The sequence below is a fragment of the Corvus cornix genome, chromosome 3 (assembly GCF_000738735.6).
Source record: "Corvus cornix cornix isolate S_Up_H32 chromosome 3, ASM73873v5, whole genome shotgun sequence".
In the NCBI taxonomy this organism is placed as follows: Eukaryota; Metazoa; Chordata; class Aves; order Passeriformes; family Corvidae; genus Corvus; species Corvus cornix.
The window spans coordinates 27,904,674-27,922,223 of record NC_047056.1 but is presented as its reverse complement, the minus strand read 5'-3'; the positions used below and the strand labels follow the sequence as shown (position 1 = coordinate 27,922,223).

At 42.7% G+C, this 17,550-nt stretch overlaps 1 protein-coding gene across 3 annotated transcripts in view; it reads left to right on the top strand.

The window, feature by feature from the left end:
• Positions 1-6,742, top strand: part of PLB1 (phospholipase B1) — an 81,813-nt gene extending 75,071 nt beyond the window's left edge. For 2 of the 3 annotated variants that reach the window (XM_039569983.1, XM_019282398.3), the window contains 4 exons: positions 737-841; positions 1,945-2,040; positions 5,530-5,604; positions 6,071-6,742. In XM_039569983.1, the coding sequence (XP_039425917.1) occupies positions 737-841; positions 1,945-2,040; positions 5,530-5,604; positions 6,071-6,292 (498 nt within the window). In that variant the 3' untranslated portion in view covers positions 6,293-6,742. Of the gene's footprint in view, positions 1-736; positions 842-1,944; positions 2,041-5,529; positions 5,605-6,070 lie in introns of those variants that run through there. The other variant, XM_039569984.1, reaches the window with a different exon arrangement.
• The last annotated feature ends 10,808 nt before the right edge of the window (positions 6,743-17,550 follow it).

Here is a 17,550-nt window from a genome sequence, read left to right as displayed (position 1 = left end):
CTGGCAGTGGCTGTTGTCCAACGACTCTGACAAAGCTCAAGAAATTCACCCTGGAAAATGCTTGTATAAGCCTACTAGAGGGGTCATTTTTCTTAACTAAGGAAGATGGATTAGGAATGTTTTGAGATACCACTGGGAGCATTAGCATTTGTAGCCATAAGATGGCAAGTTACAATGAGATGGGGTTTTTTATTTGTATGAATGTCTGTGACCATAATTTTTGAAAGTGGCAGGTAATTTTTCAATGTTTAAGTTTTATTTTAATTCAAGCACACCTTTCTGAAAAATCAGGTGCACTTCAGCCTCAAGTTGGCATTCTGGACTCATTTGTCACTTCTAAAAATGTTAGCCTTATTCCTCTTTTTAAATTTTCTGTAAATTTTAATCTCATTGCAATTGTTCAGCTTTGGTTTCTATCAGTAAGGTTTGAACTACTTTTTTTTCTATGTTTTTTCCTTTTTTTTTTTAATTAAGAAATCTATATCTTTTATGTCTTTTTTTTTTTCTTTGAATTAACCCAGCTTCTGGGCATTTTCCTCATGAAAATCTCTTCACGAACCAAATTATTTTCTCAGCTGTTTTCTTGACTGCTTTATAACATTTAGCTGGATTTACACTAACTATTTACGGCTTCCTACACTGAAAGATGTGTAAACTGCATGTTTCTGATAGCTGACAAATGTTAGATGAGCCTTGTGAGTAAGTCTTCTGTTCTCACTACTTCCACCGCATCCAGGCTGAAGCACTGCAGCTGATCAACAGCGGTCGGTACGAACAGCGGGAGGACTTTGCAGTGGTCATGCAGCCATTTTTCCGGAACACCTTGTTGCCCCTGGATAGCGTGAGTCCTCTTTTGCTTTCCCATTATGCAAGGGCCAGTATCTTGATTTCTCTTAAGCCAGTAAGATCCATGCCACAAAGGATTGTGTTTTCTTCTCTCTGCACGGTCTAGTGGCGCAGCGTGGAATCTGTGGGTAAGAGTGAGAGAGGAGAAGACAGGAAGTCTCACAAGAAGGCAAGAGGATTCACAGTGCTGCCTGTGAATCAAAATGGCTTTAGGAAACATTCATAGTGTGCACCCATAAACGAGGCACCCTCTAACTTCCTCTAAACTGCATGTTGCTTCCCCTGTTGAGGCGGTTGGTTAGCATTCACCACAGTTTCCCGATTTAGGTTACGGAATTTGTTCAGGGTTTCTTCAAATGGAGAGCAGCACTTGAATCTGTGACTCATCCAAGCCTAGAAACAGGAAGCAGCCTTTGAAACCAAACGCTGATTCTCCTTCTTTTCTCAAGCCTTAGCATTATGTATGCTGTGTAGTTTGGGATACAAATATCCAGCATGAATCCTGGTCAAAACAACCCAGTTTTGCATAGTACTGATCCTTTTTATGTACCATCTGCATTTTTTTTTTCTGGCAGCCAGAAGATCAAACAACGGTCACCATACAGGTAGTGATGAGGCAAATTCCCCCTAAGAGAGACATTTGCCACAGCTGGATAAGCCCACCATTTTTATTGTTATCTGAAATTCAGCAGACATTTCAACACCTGAAAGATTGTAAGTCTGAGTCACAGAAGTTTAAAAAGCAATAATAAGCAGTTTTCTATCACTTCTGTACAACATGGAATGTGGGTCAATGGCAGTGTCCATATAACAGCTGTGACTGTTGGCTTAATGACAGGTTTAGTTTTGTTATGAAAATTTCTATGTGAAGTTGAGCAGGCTACATTACACAGAAGGTCTCAAGGTGCAGTAATCAGCCCATAGTTAGGAGTACCTGAGTTTATTTTTTACCTAAGTGTGAAAACATGAGCATATTGCCTTTAGGAAGATACCAAAATTGTGAAGTGGGTATACCAAGTACAGTACACTATTAGATATAGTATGTCCGATCTCAGAGATTGAAATCTGATGAGAAATACATTTTTGCTTTTATTGCAGACCAGCAAGCCAGATATGAGTTTCTTTGCTGCAGACTGCTTTCATTTCAGTGTAAGAGGTTATGCTGAGATGGCCATGGCTCTCTGGAATAATATGGTAAGGGGTTACAACTTAGATCCCTATGTGTTTGTGGTAGCAGTATCTACAAAAGATCATGAGAAAGGTGTCTGAAACAAAAGAGTAAGCAAGACATAAAACTGATATCCTAACAAGAGGGGGTAGCTCAACTCTGAGATTCTTCTCACTCTGCATTGCTTAGGAACGTAATCCAAAGTGATTATGTTGCATGAAACAGTGTAAGCCTTTGCTCTTTCAAAATGGGAAGTCCTGAGAGTCTTAATATAATGAAAAATTCCTTTCTGATTTGGTAAATAACTTGCATTAAAACAAAAAGTCAGTCTGAACAGTTAAACATTCAGTTCTGTAGGTTTGCTGAAAATGTCTACTCAATAAGCTTCCCCTTCTTCTGTGTATTCTATTAGGTATTTTATTAGGAAAATGTATATGTGACTGAATTTTTGCTGCCATTAATAGTGTGGACATGTTGTACCACCCACTCTTGTATCTGAGGCAGTTTTAGTAGAGTCACTAAAAGTAATGGGGGGCTGAAATTAAACGTATGATGCTTGTAATCACATTCCATCTGTCATTTTGGGGGAGATGATAGCTTTCAAATAGTGTTGGAAGAAGGTGTAAGAGGCACATGCTAGACTTGATAACTCCAAGGTCACAGTTGCTTTCAGAAATGTTTCCCCATGTTGGAAGGAAGACTATGGCATTTTCATACCACAGCAACATTTCCTCCCCTTGTCTTGTAAACACCAGTACCCAAACACATTGTGCTAGCAGAACTCCTGCGTTCCTGTTTGTACAAGAAACAAGCATAAATGGAGGGGAATTTCTTTTCCATCCGAGTAAAAGTTTGAGCAAGACAAGAAACTTACAGGATACCCCAGAATGAGCTTGAGCAGAAGGACTGGAAAACTCAGGGCAGGAATCTGTGCAGCTGCCCAGTATGGCATATGAGCTGCAGGTCCAGGGTTATAGAATGTACAATGTACACACATGCTCAGAGTAATTGATTTGTGCATGCACAGCAAATCTGCCTGTGTTCCAGCAGGCTTCCCTGTCTGGGACTCCAGGTGACAGCAGGCTGGTACACTTCGCTCTGCTTCTTAGTTTAAACAGGGCTAATGGTGGGCCAGAAACTCCAGGAAAATGTAGAAAAATTCAAATTGAGCATGGCTGAGGGTTTCAAGAAAAAAAACAAAAGAGACAGTACCTGGGCATATGGCGGTCTTAAATTGGGTTTCTGTTGCCATGTGGTATTCCTACTGGCCATTACTCATTCCTGAATCACCATCAGTCTTTTTTCCTATGCCACCAGTGTTTTTTTCTGTCCAGACTGTCATTCATTTCCTACGCGTATAAGGATATTGACACAAAGCTTTCTACTGAGGTGGCAGGGATGGGGTTCTTACTGATGCAAAGCACAGCTATTCCCTCCCATAGAGATCTGTCGGTCTACGCCAACTGAAGATGTTACTGTTTACTATTTAAATCTCATTCTTGTGGCACATCCCTGCTTTTCCCTCGCAGTCCTTGTACGGCAAGGCTGTGCAAGCTTACTGTAAGGCGGTATTGTTTCCCTGTTCCCTGAAAAGCTCGGCAGGCTGCAGGCTTGTGGCCAAATGACACGGATTCTTGTCAGTGCACATCAAGGGCCAGACTGTGCCTGGCCACTGTGTGGGTATGCAGGGTTTGGGATGGCTTACGGAGTCTCTCCTTTGCCGTAATGTTCTTTGCCCTTTTTGCTTCGTGCAAAACAAAGTGTGCTCCTGCTCTCTCAAGTCAGAAGATTCTGGCGTCTTAAGGGGTTCCACTGGTCCCAAACCCACCTTGTCAGGTCTTTGGCCAAGATGAAGAGACACATGGACAGAGTTTTTGGCTTGTGTTCTGCCTCCATGCTTGCCACATGCTCTAGAGGAGCTGTGGGTTTCTGCTAGAACTTGTCCTCTATGCTCATGGACTTGAGGATACTGTCATCTTCAAAGCTCAGAAGCTAATGCTCCTGAAGAACAGATTGCATAGAGATGAAGTAAGCAAGTATGGTTACAGAATTTTATATTTTATCATCTTTTGTCTGGGCTCTGTGCCAGAATCCTTACCAAGTGCCCTGGCATGGGAAGAATTACAATTTTCTACAAATAACCAGTTGCCCTGCAGGCAGAATGCTGCAAGATATGAGCCACGCATCATACAAATAACTGTTGTTCCCTTTAAGGTACAAAAAAACGACCAAATTCAGTCTTCACTGCATTAGCTGGTGGGTGGGCCAAGTGATTAGGAGTCATAAAAGAGTCCATCAGGACCCTACAACAATCAGCAAAACTTGGCATCCTGTTTTGCTTCTCATCTTCTCTTCACTTGCTAGCTTTCTTCTCTTCCCTAGTTATATTTTTCTGTGGTTCATATCTTTTTATTTTACAGTCTCTGCTAGCTTCTTTCTATTTTTAAAAATTTTTTATTAAAAATGAACTAAAGAGAGAAAATATTCCCTGTGTTTCCATATGAGAATCTTACGGATGGAATTAGTTTTTTCCCTGTTGTGTTGGGCTTGTTGCTGTATTGTTTCTTTTCAGCATACAGCTGACACTTTAATCTCTTGAGGACAGTAAATGCTTTTATGGACAACAGCAGAAGCAACAGCTGTCCTCTGTGCTGTATTCCCAGAGGTGCTGGATGACAACTTTGCAGTTCTCTGTGGACCAATCTTGAAGTCATTACTTCAGGCATGTCCATACAACTGCTGTAAACACTTCGATTAACATGACTGAGCAAGCCTCTACTCGTTAGCTTAACTATGGCAACCGGTGGTATGTGCACTCCTAGCCAAGCACAACTGCCTGCTATTAGCCTGGGCATATTTTATGTTGAGTTGGAAATGGGCTCGGGGTGAGCCTGTGGTCAGCTATTGCAACTTAGCTGACAACTGATAGTATAAAAGGCTCTGTTTAACTCGATTCTTGCAAGATTGTGAACCCAGCCTCAGCTAAAACTCCCAGGGAATTTCTTGTCTGAGTGAAGACTGCAAAGGTTGGCGCTGTCCCATCCTCTCTCGGTATCTCTGTCATTTCTGAAGCAACTCCCATCACCGTGACACCTAGGCATCTTTCTTTAAGTAATGTGCTAAGTCATATGTCTAACATCTGTCATGTGGGTTTTATCCTTTGTGGTTTATACTGCCAGTTGAGATGAGTAATGGCAGAACTGGGTGTAATAGTGAACTACTTCGCTTTAGCGGAACATTTAAAATATGTAGTATTCAGAGCAACGCAAAAGGAATAAAGACTTATCCTATTCCTTGCTTCTGAGGGAGTTAGTCTGCAGCCAGTACATTAGATTGTCAATGTCTTCAGTTCATGACTGTTAAAATGTTTGCAAACTTTCCTGTGCTCCTTCTACCACACTTCTTCGTTACTGCAAGCACCAAAAGATTGGATAAGAAGGTGTAACTGTCTGAGTCAAGAGAGTCTGAGAATAAAAAATTCATCATTATGTTTAACATTGCTTTTTCTTCTTCAGCTGGAGCCAGTTGGTGAAAAGCAGACTTACAACAACTTTACCCATGACAGATCAAAACTCAGGTGTCCAAACCCTGTAAGTAAAGGTCAAGGTGCTCCCTCCATTGATTATCTCTATTCTTCTCCTTTTTTCACACTTGTAAAGCTCTTTAAAAGAGTATCTTTGTGAGGGCTACAAACAGCTAAAATATACTCTTGTTTTGTTACAGACAGGGAAATCTACTTAAGATTTAAGACAAAAAACTTTATCCTCACTGGAGTGTAAAGCCTCTCATGAAAGCCAGTTCTAATGAGTCTATGTATTTCCATTTGGTTATTTGCAGCAAGGAAATTGGGAAGAGATGCCACCACTCCTGATTATGAGGTGGCTTCTATTATGTGTTCTCAGAATTTTCAGGAAATAGAGCAGGAGAATGTTTGGGCTAAGACAGAGAGAAGGCAAAAAGAGCAGATTGTCTAAAGAATGGGCAGTGGCCTATTGTTGTAATACTGCCCACATTGAGTGGTCCGTGGTCAATAAAGCCTTTGCTCTCCCTTTGTAGGAGAAACCTTTTCTCTCCACGCGAAGAAATAGTGGATTTGGAAATTCAGATCTCAGCTTGGAGAAAACAGAATCTTCAGTCCCCTACTGGGCTGTCATTGTGACTGCAGTAGCTGGGGTCCTGGTGGGTTCTTTACTTGGCTGGGTTGTGTCACGAAGAAGAACCAAGAAGCGCCAACGTAAGGCTGACACAGAAAACAACCTTAAAACAACCCCTCTGTAACACAAGTGGAGCAAACATCTTTCTCTGACAAGGGTGCTCTCTGGCTTGACACAGAGAGCAGCAGAATGAAAAACCTGTTGGATATGAATGAAGCTTCTTGGTTGCCCAGGGATTTTTGGGCCAAATAACATTGATCAGTAATGTACTGTAGAGTTATCTTCTGCACACCAGTCGGGTGGAGGATGAAGTTCAAAGTCTGCTGTGGTTTCACATCAGCTGGCAACTGAGTACCACACACCTGCTCACTCAATCCCCCTCAGTACCCTTCAGTGGGATGAGGAGGAGAACTGGAAAAAGGTAAATCCCATGGGTTGAGATAGGAACAGTTTTAATAACTGAAATAAAGTAAAATGTAATAATTGTAATGAAATGGGAAGTAACAAAAAAGAGAGAGGAATAAAACTCAAGAAAAACAAGTACTGCACAATAAAATTGCTCATCACCTGCTGACTGATGCCCAGCCTATCCTTGGTGAGTAATCAGCCCCTCCTGGATGTCTTCCCCCCCGTCTATATAGTAAGCATGATACTTTATGGCATGGAATATCCCTTTGGCCCGCTCAGGTCAGCTATCCTGGCCATGTTCTCTCCCAGCTTCTTGTGCTGTCAGAGCGCAGGAAACTGGAAAGTCCTTGGTTTAGAGCAAGCACTACTTAGCAACAACTAAAATATTGATTTGTTATCAACATTATTCTTGTACTAAATCCTAAACACAGCACAGAAACAGCTATTATGAAAAATTCTAACTCTATCCCAGCTGAAACCAGGACAAAGGGTTAAAAGCTTTTTCATTCTGGGGTCCAGTTCCCTGTTTCATGAATATTGCTCAGGATGTCGATTGCACAAAGCAAGAACACCTGTTCACACATCTTGGCTTCTTAATTGTGCACCTGTCCTTTTCTCTTATAAACCTGTATTTAAAATGTTAGAGACAAGTCCATGATTGCAACCTGGTATTCCACAATAGTAAGGTGTAAGTGAGCTAAAGAGCAGCTGCAATTTCACATGTTAGATTCCAGCAAGACCATCGCTTTGAAGGTGCTAAGGTGATTCTACATGGGCAAGCACAATGCCATGGAAACATCTTTAAGCTAGCTTCTGAGGAACTTGGATCCACATGGCATTCCTGACAGAATTGATGCCTGGAAGTGGCTGCCTGAAAAGAGAGGCTAAAGATTAAGAGAATAAAAGGAGGTATTTATTTGAAGGGCCTTCAAAGGTACAGCCTGGGCAGTCAAAAGACCACACCCAAGATGGACCCTGGGTCACAGGTTCTTCACAGTTTTTTAAGTTTGGTTCATTTGCATACCAGGGTTAATTCTCCAATTATAATTTCAGTTAATGATGTAATTACCCCAAGTTTGCCCTCCCCCCCCCCACCCCTGGCTTTAGTTTACGCATTTTGGGGCTGGGGACAACACTGTGTCCTTGAGTTGAGGCCCAGAGAGGGTTTGTCATGTCTAACCAGCATGAGAGAACAGCAGCTAACAGGCTGTATGAAGCTTCAGAGTTACACACTAGAGCAGTACAGGATTTCACAAATATAAAAGTTAAAAGCTAAGGCATCAGAATAACTGCAGGCTCTGTACCCCCTCGGACTCCAGGCTCCTCCCATCTGGGATTGGATGTGGAGCTGGGCCATACCTGTCACTTCTCCTCCAGGGCTAAATAGCCCAGGGACAGTCCTGTTTCCTCCTGCCCTCCCCTCTCTGGGAGCTGGTTCCAGAATGACCCTTCCTGTGATGAAGGAATTTCCTCACGAGCATGTAGTAAGGGGGTCTAAACAAAAATGTGGTACCTGCAAGCCACCTTGGCTTAACCCTTCTTATAGGACCTCTGTTGAGCTCAGGTCTCCCAGGCTGGACACTCCACAGCTATTATCTGTAGAAGAGATTGCAAAGTTGTTTTTCACTTTTTGGTTTGGTTGGTTTGGTTTGGTTTTCTTTAAAAATTCTGATCAGGAGTTGAGAGATCATCCTTTTTGGAAATTGGATTTTCCTTGTTTTAAACCTGCAGGCCAATTCATATGATCTATTAGTACAAAAGATAGTTCACATGTTCCACATGATCTTGTTTCCCAATATTTCTTTTTTTCTATGGTAAATACTTTACATTTTAATTTTATTGAAGCCAAAGTGAGATTTGCACTGGTGCAGTTTTTTGTGTTGTGTACTACATTTCCACTCCAGAAATGCAAATGAGTAGAAAATTATAACGTTTCCAAGAAGAAAGTGTTCTGGGTTTCCTAAATTTACTACTATGCACGCAGAAGCTGTTCAGACTCCTCATTTCACTCCTGTCGTTGTCCTTGCTAAGGTAAAAAGAGCTGGGCAGAGTACAAGTTACATAGTCAGGATTCAGAGGCTGTAGTTGCTCTCAGCTCTTCTTTGGTCTGCTCTCAAAGGTAGGGCTATTAACAGGAGGACTTTTATTTACCTGCATCTTACCCACAGATGTGTGTCTGTGACCTCTACAGGCAGCACAAAATGGGGATATATTTAGAATGTAAAACAGAAGCACTTGCATCTTGTTCCAGTGCAGCACGGGATGCTCTTCCTGTCCCTGTCTTCACTGTGGGTCATTAAGCATCTACCTGATATTTATTTAGCTTGGGAAACGGAAGCAAACATGGCCTCCAACCAAGGGACAAGATTTCAGTCTATTCCGTAGCACCTACACCTCAGACACATTGGGAAACATAAGCTCATGTGAGGAACCAGAGCAAGTATCCAAAGGCTACTATCTCTTCTCATCCCTAAATGCTGTTCTTGTGGATCGTCTTCCCTACTGGGAACTTGGATAGCCACTGCTCATACAACTCTCGTTTTGGGAAGAAGTAAAAAGGTAATAGTTCTCTACAGAGCCTTTCATCAGTACTAGGTATCTCAAAGAAACTCAAGAACAGTAGTTCAGCGCTGATTTACCTTTCCAAATCATGTGTGCATGCAGAAGTGGCATGGGAGTCCTGGAGCATGAATTAGAGTCACAAAATGCTGCAGCCTCTCACATCAGGCTTGTCCTGCCTAGAGATGGGTACAAGCACTTCTTGGGTTTCATGTTTGTGCCACCTGCTAGAATAACTAAACATCCCCTTTTCTTACTTAGGATGATAAACTCTGTTCTAAATTTTAAGACGTGCAGCCAGTTGGGAAGTGAGAGGAAAGATGGTTCTTAGCATGGTTCTTAGAATCCTGAAGGATTCTAGAGTGGAAATAATTCTTGTGCAGGAGCCTGGGTGATTCTGCTTTGGAGTGCACTTCCCTGTGGCATTTAGCCCTGTAAGGAATGCTGCCATTACTGATGCTTTTGGGAAACCATCAAGCTTAAGTTATACTGGCTCTGTTCTGCTAATGCAACAGGAGACTTCCCCTACTTTCTGTAGTTTTGGTGTAGCTTGAATGCAGGAGCTGGAGCAGGAACTGGCAGGTTTCTTATTTAGTCTATGGAAGTATCTTCTGGCATCTTTCTTCTGTAGACTAAAGTATGTGATGAACTGCACCGGCATTAAAAAAAATAACTCAAGAATTGTGCAGTTTGCAGCTGTTCCAGGAGCAAAATTATTTCCATGAAGATGTTACTGCTGAACATTCCCTCCATGCTTATTAAGCAGAGGTAACATTAATCTGGAATGAATGACAACTGATTAGGTCTGGATACTTTGCATTCAGTATCACATTAAATCAGGCAGTAATCTTACCTGTCAGTTGTCCATCCCTCTTTTTTTTTCTGTAATGACATGCCCTTGGTTTCAAATGCCCTTATGGCATTTTGCCTCAGTGGATGCAGAATAGACAGATTGCCTACTGAAGCACAAAAGAAGAGAGGCTTAGAAGGAACTTCAACTCCGTATGGAAAAATGGATGAATTGGTTGCCATTTTAGCCAAGAATTTTGCTTTGACCAATGGTGGTCTTGCCCACCACTGAAAAGCACCTCTTCTGTATGAAGTGATTGTCTAACACCTTGAGAAAACAGCCTTTATGAATGCTCCCTCTGGAGAAGAGCCACAGCTCAGCCTGCATGAGTGGCCACTGTCCAAAGGACCTTTGTGGCTACTGGCCAACAGCTCAGGTTGTCGAGAAGGACATTGGGAGTAAATGTTACAGTGTTCCCTGGTCTTGAGAAATAATCTGTTCTTCAAACAGGGAAGAGATGAAGCCTGACAAGTGTTGACAAACATTTGCCTGCAGCTTCAGCAGTTCTGGAGTTTAAATTCTGGCCTTCTTTGTTACTGCTGAGGGACATTCCTTTCATCATGGTACAGTGCCTGCATCCTGCTTTGAAAGGTCTAGGGTCAGTTTGCCTCGAAGTCCAGTTTAGGTGCTCAGTGAACTTAGGGAAGAGCGGGAAAGTTCAGAAAAAACAACTGCAGAGAATTTTGCGTGGCTTTGGAGACTGCTAAATGTTTCCTCCCACCACCTTCTAGGTGGTGAGATGTGCTAATGACAAATGATGTCATTTTAACGGCTAGGCAGTATGTGATAGCCTGGGACATCTGGGCAAGAATTTTGTTACTTTGAGGGATATTTAGCTAAACTGTTGAGCTGAAACCACCCCACCTAAAGAAAGGAAAAGCTCTGGATTTTTACAACTCTTCATTTTTGTGATTCATGCTTCCCGGAGTATTTAAAGAATTGCTATTGGAGGATCATAGGTTTGCAATGCTTGCTCTTCCTGCCCTCCCCCCACCTTTTTTTTTTTTTAGAAGGAAGGTATCGGGGATTTTGGGACCAGTAGGACAAAAATTCTATCCATAAAGTAGTTCATATATTAATTAAATAAAACAAGTTTTCTGGATATCATGGATCCTTGAGCACAACAGGGAAGCATGCTCCTGTGAACTATTGTGTTAAAACTAATTCTGTTCCAAGGACCCGGTTTGCTCAATCAGGACCTGAGAAGCATCTCTAGCAGGAGTCCAGGAGTCTGTATCTAAAAAGGGGGAGGTGGAAGAAGGAGAAAGAAAGTCTGGCACATTTTAGCTTATCACATGCTGAGTATCTTCCATTTACCTGTCCTTGCCACCACTTAACTTTGGTGGACATCAGATGTTTCACTGTCTTTCTGAGAATGGTAGATTTCTCCTACTCATTTTGATAATTATTAACTTTAGCTGCTTTTGATGACCATTACAGCACAAATGAAAAATTGTTCTGGTTTTGACCACTGGAGACAACAGTACCCCAAGGGAAAAGACAGAAAAGCACAGGGCTTGAGCAGTTTTAGAAAATAAATCAAATTAAACACAGGTAAGCTTATTTAAGGGGTGGCTGGAACTACTCACAGGCTACAGGAAGTTTCCTTATGTCTTTCCATTTCTGTGACCTATGAAACTGTCACTCATGATGAAGTCATAACTACATTAAGTTCACTGAGAAAATGTCGTTTGCTGAACTGTGTGGGTTTTCCCTAATAGCAGGCCTTCAGCAGGATTGGTAGAAGCTGGGTATGGAAATGTGCTAATGTCCTCTGTTGGATGAAGTATGGGATCCGTGAATGTGTTTCTGTTGTAGAGTGTTTGTAGTTTCCAGGCCTTCTTCTTCCCTACAAGAAGGATTTAATAGTCCCTTTGGACTAGGGGTGCTGCAGGGACATGGTTCCATGAGAGGCAGTCAGGAATTCCTGCTGCTGACCCTGGAGTGAGTTATTTCAGCTGGAGAAACCAGCTGCTTCCAAACATCTAAGAGTGCTTTCTCACTGGTGTAAAATTATTCTGGCTATGAAGAAAAGGGGCGTGATACCTTCAAAGTATCTCTATCATAACCATCAAAGATTTTATAAAAATCTAAAAACTAGCCATGGAGGAAAACCCTTTAGCTACCATTTGTGTTGCTTAGGTGACACAAAGCACCACCTGAGGGCCCCAATGGGCTTAGGCAGTGATAGGAGATAATCCCCAACATGAAACAGCAGCCAGGGTTGCTCAGCAGTGGCTCAATTTAACAACGACAGGGAAGCTGGGCCTTGTGTAAGGGCTTCACAGTGGGTGGATGAGGCAGAAGGTACTTTCTGTGTTCTTGCACTGGTTAAAGACATGGGAATTGCCTGGTTCAGCAGCTCTCCACCCATGAGGGATTTACCTACACAGGTAGGATTTACCCACAGGTTGCCCACAGGTATCCTCTGAATCAGCTTTCAGACCAAAGTAAAAAACAGGAGTTAGGAGTAAGTGGGGAGGACACAGCTGGGATGGATTAGACAACAAAAATCAAGGTTGCATCTTCTGAAAGTTTCTAGGTTCTCTCTCTCCTTAGCTGTCTCAGCAACCATCTTATATTACTTCAACATAGACTTTGGAACCCTCAGAAACCTTGCCTGTCTGCAAGTACAGCCTCTAGGGCCTGGGTTGCAGCAGCTACTAAACATCCCACAGCCAAACTGAGTGACTGTATGAATCATATAGTGTCCCTGAGTATTCATCCCAGACCCTCTGGGGATCAGAGGCGCTGACACACCCAGGCTGTGCTTCCCAGACAGCCTCCGGTGGAGGACAGACAGTGAGATGCTCACTGTAGGCAACAAAAATAACACCTCCGGGAAGGCACAAAAGCAGAACTTCAGGTATCTAACTGCTTTCAAAGTCTAAACCCAGAGTTCAGCGTGTACTCTGGAGAAATGACGTGGGACTTTGTGGAACATTTTTAACAGGATTAGACACACGTATTGCATCACTGTGTCATCTGCATAAGCTGCTTGTGCATCTGAGCTGAAAATGCCACCAATGCCACTTAGCCTTTGACATAACATTTATCTATCACGTACTTGTTTTTGTGGCGGGAGCTGACCTTTTCCTGCTGCTGCTCCTACTGCAGTAGCCAAACAATCTCTTCACCCTTTCCCCTACCTGAGATACCCTTTTGCCAGAGCTACCAGAAATCTCTGGTACAAGGTGAGTAAATAAGCCAGCCTGACAATTAGGACATTCCTCTGGCTGTTGCTTATTCAACAACAAAAAACTTAATGCATTTGCTGAAGCATCATCTAGAGAATTTCACAAATATTTATGAGGGTAATTTGTGTGTCCTAACATTCCTGTGGGATAGCCTTATTACCCCCCAACTAAAGATGATGAAATTTATGTGCAGAGGTGAAATGATGTTCTCCAGGCTACGTGGTGAGTCAGTGATTGAGCAGGAGATTAAACCCAGCAGTCCTGGCTCCACAGACACAGCCCAGTTGTGTAACCACTGCACAATTTATCACTCAATCACTAACACGGAGCAACTGGTGGCTCTGCCAGCTTGACGCCTGTTTTTCGCCTTAGATTGAATGCAAATACGGCAAAATATTGGCAGCTTGTTCCAGGGGGGAGAGAGGGGTGGGGAGCAGCGAACTCCACTGAGGATCGGGTCCGCCCCATGCTCCATTTACACGCAGAGACACTGAGCGCTTGGCAGCGCTGTGGTGGCAGCCCGGGCCGAGAGGATGGCGGGGTGGGGAATGGAGACGACAGGGAAGTTCACTGCCCTCCCATCGTGCTCCCGCTTGCATTCCACACCCAGTAATTAGCTGACTGGGTTCCACCTCCCGCCTGTAAGGTGCAAGGCTGCAGGTTGCACTAAGCTCTGAAGGGATCCTTGCACACTGAGTAGAGCAGGAAGGGTCAGGATTTTCAGGGATCCGATCTCAGATCTGTTTACATGGTGGTGGTATGTCCTCCAGAACAGAAAAAAGTGGATGCTATTGAGAAGGAATTAGGTTCATGAAGTGGAAATTTTTTATTGTGCTGTTGGTCTGTCATTTTTTATTTGATGAAAGAAAAATGATGGGGAAAAGTGGACCTAAAGTGAAAGTTTTCATTTCAGAATGTTATTTCAAAGGCTCTTTAGTTTCAGAATATTTAACAATGCAGGATGTTTGCCTTTTGACTTAATTTTCCAGTTGAAAGCATATAGTTGAAAAATATTGCTGATTTGGAACCTTTTGATTTGTTTATACTGCCATCCTGACTTTTGAAACGGGAACTAACACTAAATCATCATCATGTCTGAGGAGGAGGAAAAGTTGTTTCTTTTGAATAGTTCCAGTAAATGCAAAGCTGTTATTTCAGTGTTTAAGGGCCATTTCACTGCCAAACTAACTCCAGTATTGATCAACATGAGCTGCCTCTACCGAGTAATTTTGCTAGCTAAGAGAGTGACCACAGACCAAAACCACTGTTGTGGGCAATCACCATCCCTGCTGCATGACAGTACCAGTTTGTAGTTGTAAAACCAAATTATCAGTAGCCATCTCCAGCAAGAAACCCTGCAGTGTAATTGTTGGAGCAGTTGGAGCATGTGTGTGACCACAGTGATTGGTTAGCCTTTCCCACTGACTCCAACCGCAGCTTAGAAATAAAATAAAAGTCATGGAAAGAGGGAGTTTGCGGCATTCCCTGTGCTGCTCAATCCTGGGGAAGGGGAATCTGCTTCAATAGGAAGCCTGGTACTGTCTGTGCTTATCCTCTACCCCAACCATGGAGTTGGGGAACTGCTTTTGGGTGTCTTCCCACCAGACCATTTTTGGTAGAAACCTGTAGCTTTTTTGAGTTTTGAAACATCATAACTTTATATTAAACAGTTGTGGGTTGAGGTGAATCTTCTTGATGGGAAACAGGGTTGTCCCTGCAAGTTATCAAATCCTAAGATGTTATTTACCCATGTGCCCTCCTTTGGTCTTCCTTTGAGCTGCCCCAGCTGACTGTTTGCTATGATAATCTAATTATGATTTAGTTTGGCCCAAGCTCCAGCTGCCTTCGGTTTCTTTTATCTCACTGAACTGGGCAAGCAGAAGTTAGATGTTTCAGAGCCTGCTCCCTGTGTGAAACCGAAGGAATTCAGAAGTGTATTAGAAAGGCATTAGCTTCTCCTTTTTCCTCTTTTTTTTTTTTCCACTGGAGCCCATCCAGATGGAGCACAAACAAGGAAAGGATAAATGCAAAACGCTCTGCCACCCTGAAAGCACTCGCTGACGTCAGCTTTCATGAACTGGCACTTTAATCATTGCATGGGGAATGTTTCTCTCTCCCTCTGCAGCCTCCCTTTGGATTTCTCAGTGCACCAACATTAGCATTTATGGCAAGGAAGATTTATTTTCTTTGCTGGATAAAAGGGTTGTAAATTCAGAATGTTTTCACAAGCTGCTAGACGGAGAGCTCTGGAGACTCAAAATCCTGTAGGCTCAATCTAGGTGCATCAAGGGCAGCAAAAGGGCAAGCTTCTTCCTGGATGTATTTCCACTTGCATTAACAGCTAAACTGAAAAGCAGGGGACTAGTCCATCAGCATACACAGAGAACCAGCTTCTCCAAGCCAAACTGCACAAAATGCTTTCAGGGACGAAAAAAGTATAGGGTACCAGATGCAAGGGACAGATCAGCCAGGAATCTCCAAAGGTCTTCTTGAGGCATATAAGCTAAATTTCTCAGAATTAAGCACTGAAAAATAGCAGACTCATTTTCTGTTCATGTGTCAGGCCTCAAAGAAGCACCTTGCTCTCTTCCTCTGCCCCAGTCTTCCTGAGAGGACAATGGGTCATTGCACTCTGACCCCCTCTCAGAAGAGCCAGGAGTGATGAACTCACTAAAGTGAGTGAGGAGCATTTTAAGCCTGATGAGGAAGAGCTCTGTGGAAGTGCCTTGCATTTGTTGTTATCCTTCTGCTGGGATTGAGCATAGTCTACTCCTCTGCATCTATCACTGCCTAGTTGTATTTTCTGTATTTCCTCCATGTCCTTCACACAGGAGGGAGCATGTGTGAAGCAGGAGTAGGATGCAGCCATCCTTTCTTGGCTGTTTGCCATAGGTGGGCCCAGAGATTAAATTCTCCCCCCCATACCCAACATAGTGGCCATCACAACACAGAAATTCAGGGCAGTTCTCAGCATAGCAATTCTCTAAGGATTTTGGTCATTATGGTGTGGGAGGTTACCTCACTCTATACATTCAGAGATGTGCTGGGGTGGGGGGAAAATGATAACAGATATTAATGATGCTAGCAGGCTCTTGTCAATATAGATGCAGTCAGCTGGTTTCATCAGCTGCTTTCATTAGGCTGCCTGCTTCACAATATAGTGGTTTCCTAATTACAGCCTTCACTTCACAATCTGTCTGTCCTCCACGGTCCTGTGTCATCCAGTGCTGCTGCTCCCTTTACACGTGCTGGAGCTCTCTGCAGCACAGAGCTGTCTCAGTGTTAAGGCCCCACTGGCCTGTGTAATTAAATGAGGATTAAAGACGGATTTGTGGCAGCTACATTCCTATTTTAACCTCCTGCATGTTGTGGCGCTTGCTTCGTACAAGGGCCTAGGTGACTAAAGGGTTGCAGACATTTAAAGTACACATATACATATATGTGAATATATGCACACATGGATATGTGTATATATATCTCAGTTAGTGATGCATTTCCCAGGTGTCCAAAAACTTCTGTAGTGTCGTGTAAGAAATATATGAAAAAGATAGGGAGCAAGTAAAGATTGTCATGAAAGCTAGTATCCACTTTTAGTCTTTCTCCTAGCTCCATCCCTCAAACACACACAAAAAAGCCACGTGAGAACTACAGCTATTCCTTCCTACCAACCACACAGCCACTGTATTTTAGCCTCTTATCTTTAAAAACAGATACCCGCTCTTAGTCACCTTCCCCTCAAGAAAATCAAATTTTCTCCAGTTGAGCAGCCAGCACTATCAGCTCAACTCAGACCATCACACAGCATGAGATGTGTGCTTGAAAACCCTGAGAGTTTGGGGGAATTTAATAATTAGTTTGATGTGCTTTTTTATTTATGTTTTTTGGTTTGGAGTGCTTGGTTAATGTTTTCTAAACTTTCAAGGCTGGAAATATTTTTTACTTTTAAATGGGAATAGGAATGTTCATGTAATTACAGATTTGCAGGAGCAAGAGCTGTAGGAATCTGCACCAAATATTGTGAAAATCATGATATAATCATCACCGTGTTCCTGACATCAGTTCAGAATTTGACTGGCTAATACTGGAACCCAGTTTTGCGTTCGTGGTCTCTCTCAACCTTCTGCTTGCTGGCCAATTTAAAATGCAAAGTTGTTTGAAATGACCACTCTGCCCCTAATCTAATATTTTCACATTGCCTACTGCTTCCTAGAAGAGATTTGATGGTACAGCTCTTCCTGCAGTTCTTTTAGCATAGGCTCACCTGGTGCCCACCAGCCTTTTGCAGATCTCTCATACCATTCCCACAGAGTGAAATAAACTACATTTACCAACCTCATTCTTTTGTCATTACAAATACATTATAAGTAC